Source organism: Lepisma saccharinum, chromosome 25 (genome assembly GCF_977018435.1).
Source record: "Lepisma saccharinum chromosome 25, izLepSacc3.1, whole genome shotgun sequence".
In the NCBI taxonomy this organism is placed as follows: domain Eukaryota; kingdom Metazoa; phylum Arthropoda; class Insecta; order Zygentoma; family Lepismatidae; genus Lepisma; species Lepisma saccharinum.
Window position 1 is genome coordinate 20,576,890 of NC_139253.1, and position 21,676 is coordinate 20,598,565.

At 38.5% G+C, this 21,676-nt stretch overlaps 1 protein-coding gene across 1 annotated transcript in view; it reads right to left on the reverse strand.

Annotated features, from left to right (window-relative positions):
- The window catches only part of kl-3 (dynein heavy chain 8, axonemal kl-3), a 217,449-nt gene that overhangs the window by 45,873 nt on the left and 149,900 nt on the right, over window positions 1–21,676 (reverse strand). The window contains exons 47-50 of the mRNA XM_083111913.1: window positions 17,443–17,610; window positions 16,181–16,396; window positions 5,653–5,790; window positions 4,839–5,013 (exon numbers count right to left, since the gene is read on the reverse strand). Of these exons, the coding sequence (XP_082968039.1) occupies window positions 4,839–5,013; window positions 5,653–5,790; window positions 16,181–16,396; window positions 17,443–17,610 (697 nt within the window). The remainder of the gene's footprint in view (window positions 1–4,838; window positions 5,014–5,652; window positions 5,791–16,180; window positions 16,397–17,442; window positions 17,611–21,676) is intronic.

Sequence of the window (21,676 nt, forward strand, 5' to 3'; positions counted from 1 at the left end):
AGATCAAGCCTGGCTCCTAGATTGAAAATTGCTGAAGTGGTCTCTTCCTTTTATCAAAAACTGTCTCTTATTAAGGACTTAGCTGCTGACTAAAATAAAAATTTAAAATTATGAAGCTTTGATCTAGCTATCTGTAATGAGTTCACGTTTCATTCTTCCATACCACACTTTTTTCTTCGCGATTGATTTCGCCATCTGTCTGGTGGCTTCATCAGGCATGTACTGTGACAGAAAAGTCAAAAAGTGTGTGGAAAAATGAAACGTGAACTCATTAGAATGAATTATCTTTCTCTTCATAACCGCCAAACAGATACTCTATGTCATCAGAAGTATCCGGACACCCACCTGAAAATAAAGTACAAGTTTGGGCAACCCTCCATCGGGAACACTGGCAGTCAATATGGTGTTGGCCCATCCTTAGCCTTGATGACAGCGTTCACTCTCACAGGCATACTTTCAATCAGGTGCCGGAAGGTTTCCTGAGGAATGGCAGCCAAAATGAGAAGAGGTATTGATGTGGATCGGTGTGGTCTAGCACGAAGTCGGCATTCCAAAACATCCCAGAGATGTTCTATGGGATTCCAATCAGGACTCTGCACAGGCCAGTCCATTAGTGGGATGTTGTTGTCGTCAAACCACTCCCCCACAAGCCCTGCAGTATGGACGGGTGCTTGGTCGTGTTGAAAGACACAATGGTCATATCCGAACTGGTCTTCGACGGTAGGCAGCATGAAAGCTGTTAAAATGTCAACATAAGCTTGTCCCGTGACATTGCCATGTAAAGCAACAAGGGGGCCAAGCCCTCTTTTGGAGAAACATGACCACACTGTAACCCCGCATCCTTCGAATTTCACTGTCGGCACTATACAGGCTGGTAGATGTTGTTCACCAGGCATTCGCCACATCCACACCCTACCATTGGATCTCCATATTGTGTACTGTGAATCATCACTCCACACAACGGTTTTCCACTGTTCTATGCAGTTTCGACGTACCTTGCACCACACGAGGCGGCATTTGACATTTATCTGTTTGATGTTTGACTTATGGGCAGCTGCTCGGCCATGGAAACCAAGTTGTCGCACCTTGCGCCAAACAGAAATGGTGCTTGGAGTAGATCCTGATGCAGTTCGGAATTCCTGTGTGATGGTGGCGATGGATGATTCACGATAATGCTGTACGACCCTCTTCAACACTCGATGGTCTCTGGAGGTCAACATGGGAGGTTGGCCTGCACGCTTTTGGGTTGTACACATCCCTTCACTATAACATTGGAAACAGTGGACAGAGGGATGTTTAGGAGGGTGGAAATCTCACACACAGACTTCCTACACAAGTGGCACCCAACCAACTGACCATGTTGAAAGTCTGAGAGTTCCTCAGACCATCCCATACTGCTGTCTCACACTGTCTGCAGACTACTGAGTTCGCTGACTAAATGTTCCACGCGGTAGATTGCAGTACTGTGTCGCCCTCCATGATAAACACACATTTCGCAGTGTGTCCGGATACTTTTGATCACATAGAGTATCTTTAGATACAATAAAGTATGCTTTTATGCAGAGAGGGCTAATAAGGTTTAGTTTTACATGGAATCTGCTGATCATTCAGTGTGCCATAAACTCATGATTTGCTTTAATATATACGTGTAAAATATACTAATGTCCAAAATTAAAGCAACAAACGGAAATTCTTTCCCGTGTGTCCATTTGGCCACATAATACGATTAGGTGATAGTAATATTTATGATGTCATAGACAACTGGTTTAAGATAGAAAATAAACTAACCTTAATGTGCCAGGATTCAGGGGTGCCCATCCCCCCCCAGGCCAATGATGCATCCCCCCAAAATCATGTCATGCATTTCCCCCAAATCATATCATTCGTGCCCTTAAACCATATCGTAATCCCCACAAAATATTTAATTACGACAACGTGTCTACCGAAAGTAACTTTTTTCTTAGCTTTACTGAACATTATAATTTATCTGCCCCTCCTCCCTAAACAGGGGTGCCATCACTCAAGATCACACCTAAAATCGTTCATCATAATCGAGAATATCGCATGGATCCCACTTTAAAGTGTAGCTTCAGTTCCGATTAGCCTTAAGAGTGCATAAAGTGGACTTAAAAAACCAAATCAATGAATTGAGAATATCGCTTGTCTTGTAATGCAGCTTTAGTATAAAAACTTCATATTCATCTCATTTATTCACCACACACATATCGTAGCAACAAATTATTGCGAGCGAGGCAAGGAAGAAAATTTTTACATCCATTTCTTTGCAGGCTTTGAAGAATATTAATTTAATGGGGTGTCAATACTTTCTTAAGATCCAGTGATATTTAGTCTTTTCCTTTTCCAGCTTTTCGTTTGGCACATTCGGGGTCGAAAACATGTGGATGCCTTATCGCTAAATACAGTCTCCAAAATGTAATGTTCGAACTCTCTCTCCACTACAGAAATCCCTTGAAATTCTAAGATTTAACACTTTATCAAGAGCTTTCTATCTCCCCCTTTAAATTTCATACTCAATCCTACCACCAAAATTTCCATGCCAATTTTAGACTTACTGTTAATATTGAAGAGTAGATATTGCCTCCTCCAAAAAATTAATTCTCAGTCTCCACACCAGAATTTCCGCAACAGTCTAAGACAAGTAATACACAAGAATTGGACATCCCCTTCAATTTAATGCTCAATCCCCCTGTAACTAAAGTACCCGCCATAATCTAAGAGCTAGAGTTGGATACTGTCCGCCCAAAGTTTAATTCAGAATCCCCCTCAGAACCCACGTGTCAATTAAGGCCTAATATATAGGAGTTCAATATCCCCCCCTCCCCTTCGATAATGCCCTAAATACTTTCATTTCTTCATCTAATGGATTAAATATGGTGCATTTAAGGTGTAAAATTTTTACATATATTTTGGAAAAGATATAAATGTTGAATTTTATATTATTTGAAGGCAAAAAATCACCCCCCCCCCAAAATCTCGATGGCGCAACCTGCGCCATACAAACCCCCTATGGGCACCCCTGCCAGGACTTAACAAAAAAATCACGATAGCAACAGGTTGGCAAACTTATCAACAAGAAAATCAGACGAGGAAAGGATTTCTGTTTGTTGCTTTAATTTTGGACACTAGTGTAGAATAAAAGCCATACCTGAAGTGACCAACAGTCACATAAAATCTACATTTCGATCCTGCATGTAAGCATCTTCATCAGGATGAGTAAAAACAGTTGTTAAAAGGTGAGAAGATTGGGAAACATTTGGTAGTATGCAAGGAAGTAGCAAACTACATTACCAGGGTTGCTACGATTTTTTGATTATGAAATTCCCTGACATTTCCAGTCCAAAAATGAATTTTTTTCCAGACATGTTTATCATCATAATTTTTGCTTTTGAACCTTGTGTTTTTCAATTAAATATATAATCCATTAATTATTATGAATATTCATGTTCACAACTCTTTTTAGCAAATTTCATTCTACACACACAAGAACATGTGAAAATTCAGAGAGTACATGTAAAATGTAAAATTACAATCGGCATCAAATGTATTGGGTGCTACAATCCCGTGCATCTAGCCTTCAGGCTAAGGTAACACAGGTACATTATTTCAACATAAGATCTCCACAATATAAAAACAGAAAAAGTTCATAAACCATACACAATTTTTCATTTTCTGGTGGATTTATAGTGTCGTAGAAAATGCTGCTTTTTTGCTTACATTTATAAGTACACAGCATCTGGAGACATTTTTGTTGCATGTTGGAATTCTATAGGAAATGCCAACAATACTAAGATCTATAAAATAATAGACGATAACCTTATGTTCACCAACCTTTCCCATAATTATGATCATATTGTCAATGTACTTTAGTTATCAATCAGATATCTGGACTGCAAATTTTACTTTGATATTCTTTTCTAATATCTAAGTGAAAATTTATTGCAGAAATTCAAAGGAACCATCACTTTGAACAAGACAGAGAATCATAAGAACAAAAGAAACAAGTTTCTAAACTGAATCTTTTTTGGGAGTAGAATCACAAGAAGCTAATCCAGAAGTGGAAGTGAATTGCTTGTTCATTTTGCAACTTTCTCTCTTGCAGACTCCAAAATGCACGTAAATGCCAGATGATGTGCAAAATTCCCTGACATTTCCCTGATTTTCCCCCGACAAGCCAAATTCCCCGAAATTTCCATTTTCCAGACAGTAGCAACCCTGATTACAAGTGCTGCCATCTATTGGAGCAATTGAGAAGCTTGTGCGTATCATTTTTGTCCATAGTCCAGCCTGCAGCCTGCCTGCAGGAATCTCAAACCTCTCATAACTTAGACTAATTGTCAACATTATCTTTGGTAGAGTCAAGTGCTTCCATGGTGCACTTTTTACAATATTGAGCCATCTGTTGTGAGCATCTCAATCTGTGTTAACAATCAAGATATCAAGAACTATACTAGCACTTAATTGGAAGAAATGATCTTTCAAGGCCAGCTTGACTAGACACTTCATTCTGATTCATTTTTATATGTCTCACTGGCAGTACCTTGATTTTGAATGGCAATTCTCGTTCTCGTCTCAAGTCTACAAAAATATATGGTCACAGTACAAACTTTTCCAGTGCATAGAAGTTATTAAGACAAACAACTTTTCTTAATGACGTCTTTTTTGTTTGAACTCTCGTTTCAACGTTACGGGAAATGAAAACTGGATATCATCTCGATTATTAGGCACAGGCATTGATACAAAATTAAAGGATTTCAAGAATGACTAGCTACAAAGATAGTTAAGAAGTTTTCAATTTATTTTTGCTTCTTTTCACTCACCTGAATATGATAAGAAGCCGGTTAGAAAGAGAACATCCCCCACAAGTCTTTCAGTCTGTTCTTTGAACAATTTGGATTGCTCTGTCCATCTGACCCTTTCTCCAGAGAGACCTTGAATCAAGTCTGTTGCTGCATTCATCTTGTTCTGGCACCTCTGGGCTTCATCTACAACTAACTGTAATATAAGGCACATGAACAGTGTTTATTATATGACTACTTAACTATTGATCTTACAATTAAGAAAGTGGAACAGCATTCACCTCAAAGTAGGAGGGCATGGAAACTAATCAAAGGGTCAAAATTAGTGACTGAACTGACCAAAATAGAATTTCAAAAAGGTGGGACAAAATACTGAATAATTACAAGTTAACCATAAATTAGCATTTTAAAAGAATTGTACAAAAATATTTCAGGTAAAAATTATTGCATTTTAAAAATAATAATTGTGAGAAAAACATATAATTATGCAAAATTTGAAGTCTCCATTTATTTTGCACTAATATTACATGAAAACTTATTTTTTGATTTGTAACAGGTATCACTATTCTGAATATTTTGAAGCAAAACTCTGGTAAATTGGATTCTTATAATTGGAGGGGAATATTAATCAATATTTTGAACAACTTTTAATTGTTCCAGTTTTCAAGAATCGACAGCAGCAATCGTTTAAAGTGGTATCTATCTGCTCAGCCCTATCGGAAACCCATTAAAAAATGTTTTAGAATGTAATCCCCAGTAATATTTTATTAAACAGCAAATTATTTCCAGACAAACTAAAAGAAACATATATTTTGAGAAACCTGAAGTTACTTACCTGTTTTTCTGCAGCTGCAATTTCAAACTTAACATTGGCTTCTGCTAGAGATGCTTCCTTGTCTGCTAACAATGCTTCAGCTTCTGCTAACTGTTTGTTAGCTTTAGCCAATCTGTTTTCCTGTATTGCCAAGTTTGCCTACAGTGACAAAAGAGCAAAAAAAGTTTTCACTTGAAGAGAAAGCAACAAATGCTATGTGAAAATATTTATTTCAATCATGAAAATCTAATAAACTGGAAACAAGAATCCAGACGAGAGAGAAATTGAAATAATTTACACTGTACTGGAAAGAGGAGAGGGGAGAGAAGAGTATGGTGTAATACATTGGTGAACACAGAAATTGCATATGTAAATGGTCTAATAAATATCAAATATTCTTTTCTGAAATTATTTGACTTGCCACACTGTTGCAGAAGTGTTATCAACTGTGGACCACATGGCCACATGGACCACACAATCGACGTGCTGCAATGTAGTAAAAATTATGTCATATGTCCTGAAACTCATTAAATTTGATTCACTCTTCTGATGCTGCTGCCATCATATGTATACTCTTCGGCTGCTCTATTTACATACATACAGAGACGTTTTATAAATAATCAAAGTTTTCTCTTAGGTCATTAATAAATTCTGTAGAAGCCATCACGTAGGTTGTGTATGTACATGTCTGAGCAAGAAGACTGTAGGATGCAAAATATCTTATTAAACACATCACATAGTGAGACAGCAACTCAAAACACTTGTTACAGTGATTGACTAAAATTGGAGATAGACTGTGTAAATCTTTTAGAGAAGAAAACACAGGCAAATTCAGCATTAAAATGTACTAAATTACACAAAGAAGAATGTACTTACTGTTGTCAACATTTCAAAAACCATACACGTTCTTTCTCAAGGCACACTGGATGTTGCTTCATCACATATTACACTGTTTCCTGGCAATCAGTCACATACTCACCTCCAATCAAATAATCTATTATTTTTAGCCATAATTTTAATCATTTCATCACCAAAGATTCACATCCAAAGCTGTGTGCAATATTTGACCCAACAACATCCGGTGTGCTTTGAAAGAGAAAATACATAGTTTTCGAAATGATGGCGACCATTTGGTGGAAAGCTACACACTGTAAGTACATTATAAATTCTTCCTAGTATATTCACATGGGAGCAATGCTCACATTTAGCAAATTTTACCACAGTACTGAATGATTTTGTGTTTTAAGTCCACTTTATGCACAGTAAGGCTAATCGTGACTGGACCTACAGTTTAAAGTGGGATCCGAACCACTTGTGCCTCCACCGGGTATTGAACCCATGACCCCTTGATTACAAGGCGACGACGGACTGAATTGTTAGGTTTACTGAAACTGCACTGTGTTGCAGCTACAGGGTGGCTACAAACAAGCAGAAATGAAATTCCCTGACTTTTCCAGGTTTTCCAGGACAAAATTTACATTTTTCCCTGACAATTACAAACTAAACTAAATCGATGGTTTTGCAAATGGAAATAATAAACTCATACAGATCCACGTATGGTTTTGTTAAGTACCAATATTATCTTCTATGAAATTGACTTAATTTCTCTATTCTCGATGATTTGAATTGAAACTGCAAAATAGTGAATTTGGAAAATTATTAAAATTCACAAGCTAGGGAAGGATTACGGAATGTTGTCATACGCAGTAAGTTTAAAATAAAATACTTGATTATTTTTAAAGTTACGACTAAATGAGATAAGAGTGAAGAGTGAATGATTAAGAAATACAATTTGTAATTTATCAGTCTCCTTATACATTCTCGGTATCATATGTTGATATACGAGTATTTATACCTAATCGGTAGGGACCTTGATATTTTGTTACTTTTTTCAAATTGGTGTATTATTTTTTTATTTTTTTTTACTATAACGTGTTATTTTTCCCAAAATTCACATTTTCATTTTAGCGCATTTTCTGGCAAATATCTCAAATTATACCTTCATGGTGTTTTAAAACTACTGTTTCAAATTGTAAGTCACATGACTTACGCCTCTTCGTGAGAGTTTGATATCTTGAAAGTTATTTTCCATACCCCTTTTTTAAATTTTAAGGTATGGATTTTAGATAATGGAAATTTCCCCGTATATACTGAAGGGTGCATAATGACCATAAGTGGCGACGCACCCAAAAAATTAAAATCAATCAATCTCATGTGACAAATACCAATATATTATGGCACCAAAAATTGGCATTGTATTTTTTTGACTTGTTAGTGTTACGTTTCCCAAAATTCGCGTTTTTGTTTTAGAACATTTATCTGCCAAATATACTGAAACTTAATACTCCATCGTGCTTTTAAACTATTATTTTAAATTGTAGGTCACATGGTCTACGTATTTTCGAGACAGTTTGATACGTTGGAACAGATTTTTGAGGAAGTAAAAGTAAATAGCTCCCCTGCACTTTTCCATGAAGGTGTATAGGGGTTTGGAGTTAGGACCCCACACTTTCTTGATCACGGCTGAAGGTGGGGGTGATGTGATCAGCACAACGCTCCTGGCTACCTTTATTCCTCAAAGTTTCCTCAAGGTACCAGCTTCATATGATGCTGGGTGGTGCCGGAGCAGTTTGAATAGGTGGAAAACATCCCGGTTCTCCCCCGCAGGGGATCGACCCCGGGTCTCTCGCATAGTAGTCAGACGCCCTAACGACTGAGCTCCATTATTACTCGCTCGACAAATGCCGATGGTTCACACTTAGCTTGGTAATTCAAAACATATCTCGTGCGACAAATACTGAAGATGCTGCTCCCGTGTGACGGTAGATACGCACTCGATCTCCTGTTAGAACCCTGCCACTTTTACATGATTTAATGTGGCTGTCGGAATTATTCCATGTACGTATTACTCTATAGTTTACTCTTGAATAAAATGTTGGAAAACTTGCATGTTCTATGTACACAAACATGGCCTAGAAAAGACAAGCATGTTGGATTTCATGGAATTTTTCATTGTTTTAGGACATTTCTTTTTAAAAAATCCCTAAAAACGCCAACAATTCGCATTTTATGCCAAATTCGCGTTATTTCGATATTTCGAGAGGGCAAAAAATGTGTCCAGATATCACTGCACATTCCTAAACATAACTTCACAGCAATTACCATTTTTCACGGTTTTGGCGTTTGCGAAAAATCAATGTCCCTACTAACAGACAGGACAGAGAGTGGCGTTAATTTCATTGCAATACTAGTGTTGCAGTAAATTTGAGGTTGGGAGCATGCACTTGCCAATTTTTATAACGTTCACCAATGCAGATTCATGTTTCACTTTTTCGTGATAGTATTCAATATATATCACGTTTGGTTGGATTCTTCTTGATATCTAAGAATAGTGCAATGTCATTGTAAACATATGTTAACTTGTGCGAAACCAGTAATAAGTCAGGACAGTGGCATACGCAAGGGGGGGGGTTACGGGGTTTAACTCCCCCCCCTTGAGCTTGTGAAATGTTATAAAAATGCTGTGAAAAAAATAATTAATTGGCCAACTTACCACAGTCAAAGATCTAGGACAATACTATTACTATCACTACTACTACTAATAATAATAATAAAAATAATAATAATTTGAATTATTATTTCCATGCAGCACGGAGAAAAGCACTGCATTCCAAACACATGCGTCTTTCAGAGAGAAAGCCTTGAAAATTAACAAGTTTTCTTGAAAACAAAATATGAGAGCAACTATGATTTAAAAGAGAGAAAACTTGTTTTGTATCTCAGTTGCAACAATGTTCAATACACTGGCGTACGCAGGATTTTTTTTTTCGGGATGGGCTGAAATGGTAAATGTGGACAGCACATGCCTTCGTTTTGGAGGGCAGGATGCATAATAAAATATTTCGTATTTTTCGAGCTTTTCAGTCTATTAAAATTGTATTCAAAGACAAAAATGGTAATCGGGACTCACTTTAAGAGAGGTTTCGCATTTACACATTTTGATTTTTTAAAGTTCTTAACGGATTTTTATTTGAAAATTCTGATTTTCTCAAAATTTCGGTAGGAGCTGTAATCCCATCAGCCACCCTTCTACGTACATCATTGTTTAATGAACATGTATTTTTTTGTGTGAACAATGAGAATTAACTAAAGAAAGTTCTTGGTTCGTTGTAAGCTGCTAATGTATGTAGATCTCTTGTACATAATAGTAGCAGTGGTATTAGTAGTAATTCAGCTAATTAATTAATTATAAGTATTATTAATTAATTGTGATTATTATTATTTAATTAAAGTATAATAAAATAATGATAATGTGAATTTGGAGAAAGTTTTTGAAATAACCCCCCCCCTTGATAAAATCCTGCGTACGCTACTGCAGTCAGGATGATCAAAGAAGACCTTCGTAAGCACTGCTACATTAAAGAAGGTGAAGTGAGCCAGAAGAGTAATATATTCCAGCAGCATATTTGCAGCATTGGCGTAGCGTTATAGTACGCCCGTACGCCCGGCGTTCCCAGATTTAAAATTTCAATGCTGTGATTATAAAGTAAAACGTGACTAATTTCATATATGTTTGACCTTCATGGCATTATAATGGCTATTTTTCGCGATCCGCTTGCAACGCTCCACTCTCAACACTCGTTCTCTAGCATCTCTTTTCAATGCCTTTCCCGGCCGGACGCCGAGCACGTTCGGCGTACAGGACTCCTATATTCCTTGCTGCCTTTATGGAGGGAAAGCTTCCATTTCTACAGCATGCGCGTAAATGGGCTCTCTTACGCTGGCGTACGAGAGGTCTACCGTGATTGGTTCATGTGACCCTTCCTGCCTTCTGAAGCAGACGACAGCGGTAGCATTCCTACCCGGTTTTTCGCGCTCATGCAACTCGTGCTATGTGATGCTACAATACGCAATATTGACTGACGTAACTTTACCAATCTCAAATATACTGCTTCTTAATGGCCACTGCATTGTATAATTTATCGCACGAACAGCAATGTGTATTAGAAACTAAAAGATCAACACAGTTTTTGTCAAATAAGTTGGTGAAGTCCTCGTGACAGAAATTCAGCCTGTGGCTGCTCTACCACTTAACCCGCAAAACTATTATTTTTTTATTGTATTTTTTCGTTATTATCTAACTACTTAATATTGTGTGAATGGAAATGTTTAGCATTCATTTGAAAACTCTTAACATCGAATGGTCTCTGGAGAAAATTATTTTAAAATGTTTATCAGCATTCTCAAGATGTAATAAACAGTGGTCTGAATTACTAATCGGCACTGTTACGTCAGTAAAGTGTACGATATTTGGATCATCCACTCTGCTTTTCACAGTGCGCCAAGACGACAGAGGTCCCTGGTTCGAATCCCGGCGTGAGCACGGGTGTTCTTTGTCAGTGTCCCTTCATCAATATCATCACTCATATTCATGTTCGCAATTAACCAAAAGTGGTAGAAAAGCGAAGTAAAATAAACCAAATCAATCAGTAGTTGGATCGCCCACAACAATGACGTCTACTGTTGTGCAGAGGCGCTTGTGATTCAGGTAGGTTTTTAATGACTTGCGTCATGCAGAAAGATATAAAAAAAGGTATAGAACACCAGAGTTCAAAACATCTGTGGCATAGTGAGGCATCTAATTTTCTAGCTAAAACATGCATGGATGATGTTTTATTGAAAACCCAGCTTACTTCAGGCAAATAATACCCGTGGCGACTAATACCATAAGTAAATTATTAAGCAAGAAAGGGCCGACCCTTCCTTCGGACTTGGCGTTCCCACCCGAAATGCCCATGCTACGCCACTGATTTGCAGTCTAAAGCTCTTTTTGTTTATGCATGAAATTTTTGTTGGATGTTGCAGTCAATGCAATTTCTGTCGCATGTTGTAGTGAGATACTTTGTCGGGTGGCGATATTCGACAAAAATCGTATGTATCAATGGAACCTATTTGTTTCCATGTTCCTTCAGTTTGCCCAAGAAAATGCCTTACTACGACGTCCGACAACTATCGGACGGCGCCACCGGCTCTTATCCCCTCCATCTGTTGACAAGTTCCCTTACTACTCCTATACGGACAAAAAAAAAAAAAGATAATAATTCAATGCATTTTCCATGTAATATTTAGAGGCTTAACCTTTACTCCCCCGATGATACCATATGGTATCATCAGAGTAAGGTCGTACTGGCCCGATGATACCATATGGTATCATGGTGCTGATTACGGAATAAATATGCTTTTCGGAACTTCATACTCTTATGTTTGGGTGGAAACTCTGACACAGGTCTGGAGCAAGCCTGGGAAATTCATATTGATGACCAACCTCCCCCCTCCCTCCCCGCAACATATCCATGCCACATTTCCGAACAGAGTTTCACATTTTGGCTCATTATTCAACTTTTATGGCACCCAGGAACATGAAATGTTTCAATCTTTTTGGAAACGTCCATTCTTTGAAGGGAAAACTAAGGTTTGCGCCTTCTCCCCCAAATAGCGGGAGAAGAAGGGGCAAACTCCAGATTTTTATAGTTTTGTCATTGAAATTCGGGGGTCGAGCCCCCCAAACCCCCTTCCTCGGTTCGGCGATCTGAATTGTACACTGTTGCATGCTCTGATGTTTTAGCTGCAAAACAAAACTTATCCGAAGTAGATTGCTCCCATAGTGCCCAAGTTATAACAATTTTCTGAGTAATATGCAAATTACCTATTTCTTAGTAAAAAACAGAGTTTCACATTTTGGCTTATTATTCAACTTGTATCGCACCCAAGAACATGAAACATGTTTCATTCTCTCTGGAAACGTCCATTCTTTGAAGAGAATACTAAGGTTTGCGCCTTCTCTCCAAAATAGCGGGAGAAGAGGAGGCAAACTTCAGATTTTTATGTTGTTTTTTTTTCATTGAAATTGGAGGGTCCCGCCCCGCAAGCCCCCTTACTCGGTCCGGCGTTCTGAATTATACACGGTTGCATGCTCTGATGTTCTATCTGACAAACAAAACTTATCCGAAGTAGATTGCTCCCTCCAAAAATACAAATTACCTATTTTTCGTAAAAAAAAAAAAATCACATTTCGTCTTATTATTCAACTTGTATGGCACCCAAGAACATGAAACATGTTACGTTCTCCTGAGATATGTCCATTCTTTGAAAAGAATACTAAAGTACGCGCCCTCTCCCCAAAATAGCGGAGGAAGAAGGGGCAAACTCCAAAGTTTTAGGGTAAGGATGGGGCAAACGGACAGTCCCCAAGAAAAATACGAATAACTTGGCTTTGAAGTTTGCAACAGTGCATCGGTTGGCGTTGTGATTTGAAGCAGAACGTTGGCGAGAAGGTGTGTCGAACATCGGTTGAAATCTTGAAGAAGAACGCCAATCCAGCCGTAAAACCTGACCAGGTAAGGATATTTGTACTAGCAAAACCTTAACAGTAAAAATCTGTGTGCGGAACATAAGGATTGCTTGGATTATGATGGTCCCGCCAAAGTTGCGCTTTGTAGTGTGGATATGTCATTGCCTCCTCGACATACACAGCCTGTGTCAACATGCTGCTGCCATCTGGTGGGCTTTTTCGAAAATGTAAAGCCCAAGGCTACAGGCGGGGCGAACGGACAGGCTTGTGTTGGGGCAAACGGACATGCATAAATTGCATATCATTTAAATACTATAAGGTATTATGTAATTCAGCAACTAATCTACATTTGACTCAAAGTCGAAAAGGCATGTGTGAATTGTATGTAATGCATGTTTTACCTTTCAGATGTATGCCTTTCTAAAATAATGTGTCCTTGTTACAGGATAGTGCGACATCGTGAACGATCCACAGACCGCTGTTCCTGGACAGATGACAATATGCAGAGGGCTGTTAATGCAGTACAAGATGGCATGCCTCTAGCTACAGCCGAAATAACATTGTCTGTTCCGCGAATCACTTTACAGAGACGGGTGAGTAGCAACGTGCAAATTCCGAAATTTGGCCAGCACACTACGCTTTCAAATGCAGTGGAGGTACAACTGGTGGAGCACCTTCTGAAACTTGATTCTATAGGATATGGTCTGACCTATAAGGAACTCCGCAGTTTGGTATATCGGTATGCATTTACAAATGGTGTGCCACATTTTTTTAATGATCTACAAATGGCAGGGAAGGACTGGATACAAGGATTTTTAGCTTGTCACAAGTAACTCAGCTTGCGTGTTGCAGAGGCTCTGTCATATGCTCGCGCTAAAGGATTATCTAAGACAAGTGTTAACATCTTTTACAATACTTTAACAAAGTTGCTAGACGAACACAATATATGAGACAAACCTGCCAACATATACAACTGTGACGTGACAGGCATGTAACTGATCTACAAACCAAAACGAGTCATATCAATGCGGGGCAAGAGAAGTCGTGAGCCAAACGAATTGTAAAAGGGGAGAAACAATCAGTGTTATGGCATGTGTATCTGCAACTGGCCACTATGTGCCTCCTTTTGTTATCATGAAGGGGTAAAGATATAATGAGAACTATGAAATTGGCATGTCTCCTGGGACAAAAATAGTTCTTTCGGATAGTGGATACATGCAATGGGAATAGTTTGCTCATTTTATGGACCATTTCATTAGTGTCAAACCCCCTGCTCCTGTAGTGCTCATTCTTGATGGACACGGATGGTATTGTTCAGATCCACCAACTCTGGAGAAGGCATTAGCCAATGACATGTACCTTCTGTGTTTACCTCCGCACAGCACACACAAACGTCAGCCGCTCGACGTTTCGTTCTTTGGGCCACTTAAAACATTTTACAACGACGGCTGTAGAGTTTACGTGCGAAGAAATACGGGGAAAGGTATCAATAAAGTGGCCTTTGGTGGCATTTTTGCAGAGACTTGGAATCGTTCGGCCACAGTGGGGAATGCAGTAAATGGGTTTCATCCATTTAATCCACAACGCCTGCCTGAGCATGCATTTATTCCTGGAACTGTCCATGAAGTGAATGGTCAAGATCAGCGATCACCAGAACCTTTAGCGACAGACGATGCCTCATCCCAAGGAAGATTTCAAGAACTCAACCCCTTGCCATCAACTTCTGGGACCTCGAGCAGGAAACGAAAAACGGGGGAATCACACTTATTAACGGATCCTTCTTTCATCGCTCGCCTCAAAGAGAAAAACTGACTGCAGCTAATGAAACAACAAGACTGGGAAAGCATGTTAAACGCACCGCAAAAGATGTGTGCCGTGTATGAAACGTTGTGTACAAGCAGGGTCAAAACTGGGTGCAGTGCTTAGTTGTTCTGTCTGGTTCCACGTAAAGTGCGTTGCAAATGGAAATGACCCATACTTTGTGAGTTCTTCTTCTGAGAGACATGACAGTTCATAAATGAGCTAGTGTCCATTTGCCCCTCTCACATGTCCGTTTTCCCCGCCATGGTGGGGCAAACGGACACTGCTACACACACTGATTCATTTAACAATTTGGAGGACAACGTTCATTATTTTGAATTATACATTGTACTATTTGTTAGCTCAATGTTCACACTTTCTATATCGACCATAATTGTAATTTTTCAATAAACAGTTTGATAGTTATTTTTCAATATATCCTTAGGGTGCCCGTTTGCCCCGTCCTTACCCCTATGTTTTATCCATTGAAATTCGGGGGTCGTGCCCCCAAGCCCGCTTCCTCTGTCCGGCGTTCTGAATTGTACACGGTTGCATTCTCTGATGTTTTAGCTGCAAAACAAAACTTATCCGAAGTAGATTGCTCCCATAACAATTTTCCTCCAAAAATGCAAATTACCTATTTTTCGTAAAAAAAAAAAAAATCACATTTTGGCTTATTATTCAACTTGGATGGCACCGAAGAACATGAAACATGTTTCACTCTCTTGAGAAATTTCCATTCTTTGAAAAGAATACTAAAGTTCGAGCCTTCTCCCCAAAATAGTGGGAGAAGAGGGGGAAACTCCAGACTTTTATGTTTTTTTCCATTGAAATTCGGGGGTCGCGCCCCCCAAACCCCCCTTCCTCGGTTCGGCGTTCTGAATTGTACACGGTTGCATGCTCTGATGTTTTAGCTGCAAAACAAAAGTTATCCGAAGTAGATTGCTCCCATACTGCCCGAGTTATAAGAATTTTCCTTCAAAGAGTGTTCGAATTTAAAATTCCCGCCGAGAAGCCCGGGCGAGAGAAATCAATCTATCAATCAATCAATCAATCTAATCTCTCTCTCTCTCTCTCTCTCCCTCTCTCTCTCTCTCTCTCTCTCCTCCTGCCATCACTGGGGCATAAAAGGGGCCTAAAAGTTGAGGCTGAAACTTACGAACGAGATTTCCTGTTTCCGTGCAGAGTTCCATAACGATATTAAAAAAAAAAAAAGACAAAATTCCCTGACATTTCCCTGACTTTTTTTGACACCTCAAATTCCCTGACTTTTCCCGGTTTTCCAGGTCTGTCGCCACCCTGAGCTAGTTACTGCACAAAACATCATGTGCATGGTAAAAGTGAGTTCAAAACACACATGAAGCAGTGCGGGAAAGAGATATAGACTAAAGAACTCACCTTCAAAGGCAAAACTTCCTTGTTAACTGAATAAAATGATGCCATGGCTACAGTCCATTGAAGCAAACCAGCAACATTACCGCAGGCACTGAGAGCAGCTTCCAGAGTATACAGGTCATACGTAAGGTATGGGGTCATCAAATCAACAGTTTCTCCATTGATTAAATCTTTTGGAAATTGCTGCAACTGCTGCAGGAAGCTTGATGCTGACATGAACTGCAGGACAAAGACAGAAAAAATGCTGAAAGACTTAAAAAGAAATATATTACATGGTCACAAAATTTCCAGCCAACTTCAATGGCCAGAAGTATGCCAACATTTTATTTCTAAATTATTAGGGACTATCTCAGTACCAACTAATGTGGCATTGTGTTACAGTAACTGATGATAATTTTACCAAACCAATATTTCTATAAATATACTTCAATAAACATTCCTGTCATTTTTGTAACTGTTGCTATGAAGGTGAACTATAATTAACTTAAGGACGAGAGGGTCAGCTTTGTTCACAAAAGCATGAGTAGCCGAGAGCATTTCTACACAGTCTGTTGGCTGGATTTTTATGTAGACACTTATTAGTATTATTTTTTAATTACCCTGGGAACATGGTATGACTGAACAAAGCACATAGATGGAAAGAAGAAAGGTGAATAAGAAACGAGTGCTATGAAAAATGCCGAAACATTCTGCGGATTAGTGAAAACTTAGTAAGTTGAAGAGCGAGGGATTTTAATTTCCAATAAGAAATACATAGAGGTCAGAACACATTTATTAATGATATTTTAATAAGCTTTATCTAGCTTATTAATGGAGTTAGAGATGTGCTTACAATTACAATGCGAGGAGAAATCCATTAGCAGTGACGGCTTGTGGTCTGGGTCTATGGGTGTGCCATCAGCCTCACATCCGGAACTGCTATCATCCCTCCCAATTTCATCCATCTTTGTGAACATAATGGTGTTAACTGTATTGACAATCCAGTTATAATGCACCTTTCACTAATAATGAGACTATGACAGAGTTGTACTTCATGAAAAATATGATTTACTGCAAATTTGAAATACCATGGTAATTCTTTTCATGGATCTTGTCATTGAGTTTCTTTTGTGACCTGCAGATAATTCAGCATTTGATGGCTTCACAAAATCACTCACAATACAGAAATACCACTCGTGATCACATTCACAAAATACCAATTTACATACCCACAATTGCTAGTGAGCAGAGTTACAGATGAGAAAAAATCTTCTAATGTCACTTACCTTTAGTGATTCACCCCAGGAAGTGACTAGAAACTTTCTCTCCATGTCCATTTTAACTGGTTCCACATACTTCTTAAATAAAATCAGTACAACATCCATAATTACAGTAATCAGAAATGGTGGTTTCCCCAGTTTTCTTACAGTTGCTATATCTCCAGCTTTTATAGTCTACAAGGGGAGAAATACTTTTTTAAAACAAGAAATAGAAATAATCATTCACACAAATTGTTTCTGTACAAAATATAAAAAAGCATGTATTAAAAATAATATTACAATCATTAATCATTACTATGTTCAAGCACTGTCATCAGCCTAGCCAAATTTCATCTCTGTCAAATAATACCAGGAGCCCAGCTACAATTAAATACATATTTACTGCAATAAATTTATGAATTTCATTTACTATTTAAAATCGTAACAGCACATTCCTTTTTATTATTAATTTCTTTCAACTTCATTGGCTCTGATGATATGAACATGAAGTTCATGAAATGTCATGAATTGCATTTATATTTTTTGTTATTTTATGTTGCTTTTCTGCCACTTTTGGCTAATAGCGGCAGTGAGGTCGAATGATGATTAAATGAAACTGATGAATGGACACTTGCAAGGAACACATATCCTCAGTTCAGGACTTGAACCTAGGATCTTTAGTGGCAAAATTGTGAATGGATCACTCAACACGCTCAGGCATTGAGGCAGCATAACCATTTGTAATAAGAAGTAATGTACTATTATGGTTATAAATATTAAATAAATTATTCTTCAGAAGGCATAAGACAATATCTTGTTCCAAATTTATCAATGCAGGTGTAAGGGATGACACTTTCCAATGACACCCAATGTCAACTCTTTTGCATGTAGTACACAGTGGCGTAGCATGAGCATTTCGGATGGGAACGCCAAGTTAGAAGGAAGGGTAGGCCTTTTTTTTTTTTGCTTAAGAGTTTACTTATGGAATTAGCCGACATATGTATTGTCTATTTAAAATCACAATCTCATTGTGTTTATTACATTAAGTCAGCCGGGTTCCGATAAAACATGATCCATGCTTGTTTTATGTAGAAAAAAAGATGCCTCAGTGTGCAATAAATGCTTGGAGCACTGTTGTTCTATACCATTTTTAATTAGATTGCTCAAGTCAGAAACACCGCACACCATTCGGAGTATTTTGCTCCACACGTAACACACGTGTAGCAAAACAGTATTTTATAATCAAGGAAACCTTTCGGCATGACGCAAGTAATTAAAAAACCTACCTCAATCACAAGCACCTTTAGAACAACAGTAGACTTCATTGTTGTGGATGATACAACTACTGAATGATTTGGTTTATTTTACTTCGCTTTCTATCACTTTTGGCTAATCGCAAATATGAATATGAGTGATGATATTGATGAAGTTGATGAAGAGACACTCACAAAGAACAAACATGCGTAGGCTCGGGATTCGAACCGGAAACCTCTCGCGCTGTGCAAAACACACTGACACGAAGGGGGGTGGATGATCCAACAATCGTACACTCTACTGATGTAACAGTGCCTATTAGTAGTAATTCAGAGTTTCAGACCACTGTTTATTGTATCTTGAGAATGCTGATAAACATTTTAAAATAATTTTGTCAAGAGATCATACAATGTTAAGAGTTTTGAAACAAATACTAAACATTTCCACTGGCACAATATTAGGCAGTTAGATACTAACGAAAAAATATTTTTTAAATAAAATAGTTTTGTGGGTTAGGTGGTAGAGCAGCCACAGGCTGAACTTCTACCACGAGGACTTTATCAACTTGTTTGACAAAAACTTTTTTGTTCTTTTAGTTTTTAATGCACTTCACTGTTCTTGGGTTAAATTACACGATGCAGTGGTCATTAAAGAAAGATACGTCAATCAATATTGCTTATTGTAGCATCACACAGCATGAGCACGGGCACGAGCGCTAAAAACCGGGTAGGAATTCTACTTCTGTCGTCTGCATCGGAAGTACAGCACCTTGAATCGGAAGGCAGGAAAGGTCACATGGCCCCTAGAACCAATCAGGTCTCCGTACGCCCGCGTATGGCGAGAGCATTTCGCCCGTGCTGTAGAGATCCAAGCCACAAGCTTTCCCTTCTTCTCTCTGCCTACAGGCAGGTATGGTCTTGTACGCCAAACCTAGCCGGCGTCCGGCAAGCAAAGACATTAGAGAAATGCTACAAGGAGAGCTGTTAGTGGTGCGTTGTAGACAGATCGCGAAAAATAGCTTTTATAATGCCATTATGCTCAAACATGTATATAATTAGTCACGTTTTACTTTATATTTACAGCATTTACGCATTTTTAAAATTTTAAATCAGGGAACGCCGGGCGTATGGGCGTATTAGGATGCTACGCTACTGGTAGTACATTCTGGAATGCACTTTGCAGACTGGCAAGGCTCTGACATCTGGGCTCACAGCCAGTATGTGGGGCTTGCGTTGAATCATTCATTCATGTTTGAGATTGTCCCTTCATTCATTTAATCTTGTCATCATTTATCCTCATCTTCAGAATTAGCAAAAAGTGGGCAAAAAAATGAAGTGAAATAAATCAATCAAATTTATAAATACGAGGGGATATCAAAAAGTAATAAGAGTAATTTTTTTTACAGCAAACTGAAATGTATTCACAAAAACTAAAATATACATTTGAAAGTACATGTATTTAGCTACCTTTCCACGAAATGGCAGCACGCCGAGAGACAGTTGTTTCAAAATGGCAGCTACGCTTGAGACGTTTGACACAGTTGAGCTGCAGAGTGTGATTCGGTTTCTGTGGTCAAAGGGACAGAAACCACCTGAAATATATCATGAGTTGTGTGCAGTGTATGGTGTCATGTGCATGACATTCACAAATGTCTGTAACTGGTGAGCAAAGTTCAACGCAGGGCATGTAAATGTTTTCAATGAACCCCGTTCTGGACAGCCTTGCACATCCCACGTTGTGGAGGCATTGATTCAGGACAGGCGGCCAACAATCCAAACAACAGCGGATGCATTGGGTATTTCATATAGCACTGCATACACTATCATCCATGAAGAACTTGGGTATCGCAGAGTGTCAGCGAGATGAGTCCCCAGACAGCTCACACCACAGCATATGGAGGACCGTATGGGATACAGTCTTGAGAATTTGCTCCGGTACCATAGGGCTGGAAACGCATTCCTTGACCTCATTGTTACCGGGGACGAATCGTGGGTTTTTTATTACACCCCTGAAGGAAAGCGACAGACTATGCAGGGTGGCCACTCTAGAACCATGATAAAATTCAAGTATAATTCCCGGTTTTCAAGGTGAACTTTCCAAAAATTCAAGGATATGTTTTCTCCATTTGAACCTTCGATTACCGCCTCTCACCCTCCCCCCCCCCCCACACACACAAATATAATATAAAGGATTTGTGTTATTTCAATCCTATCCAAAAAATTTAATTTAATTCAATTAAACGGTACACATATTTAAAATATTTAATTTAAGGTGCGGAGTTCAAATTTCTCATTTCACATATTCAGACTCGAAATACATCTACAAACATAAGTCACAAATGTTACGGTTCGAACAGATGTTCTCGGGTCACCAGCCAGATTAAATCGGTGTTAGCTTCCAACATTTCGAGTGCATACATTGCTGTTACCAGCCAGGTTAAATCGGAGTTAGCTTCCAACGTTTCGAGTGCATGCATTGCTCTCATCCTCAGGGAGTAAGATGCTCCTTTAAGATGAGGGCAATGTATGTGCTCGAAACATTGGAAGCTAACGCCAATTTAACCTGGCTTAGTAACAATGTATACTCTTGAAACATTGGAAGCTAATGCCGATTTAACCTGGCTGGTAATCTGAGAACACCTATTCAAATCACGTCATCAGGAAAGCTACAATTCCTAAATGTTATGGTATATACTAATATACGAAAAATTGTTAACCGTATGAGAATTTCAAACTAAAATTTACCTAATCAACTTCAACATATCTTATCTTGCAATATTCCGTCTGTCAGATAGATTGTTCTGCAAAGGGCACTAACATAGGAAATGGATCGAGAGAAAACTGTTTAATTTTCCACACAGCTTTCTTTTCCTCTTCGATAAAAATGAAAGCTGAACTGTGAAAAACTTGCCTCAGAGCATTTATAAATATGTATAAATTCAATGGGATTTGCATTAATGAAATTTTCAATTTTTCACATCTACGGAGAAAAATTCACGCAGAATGCA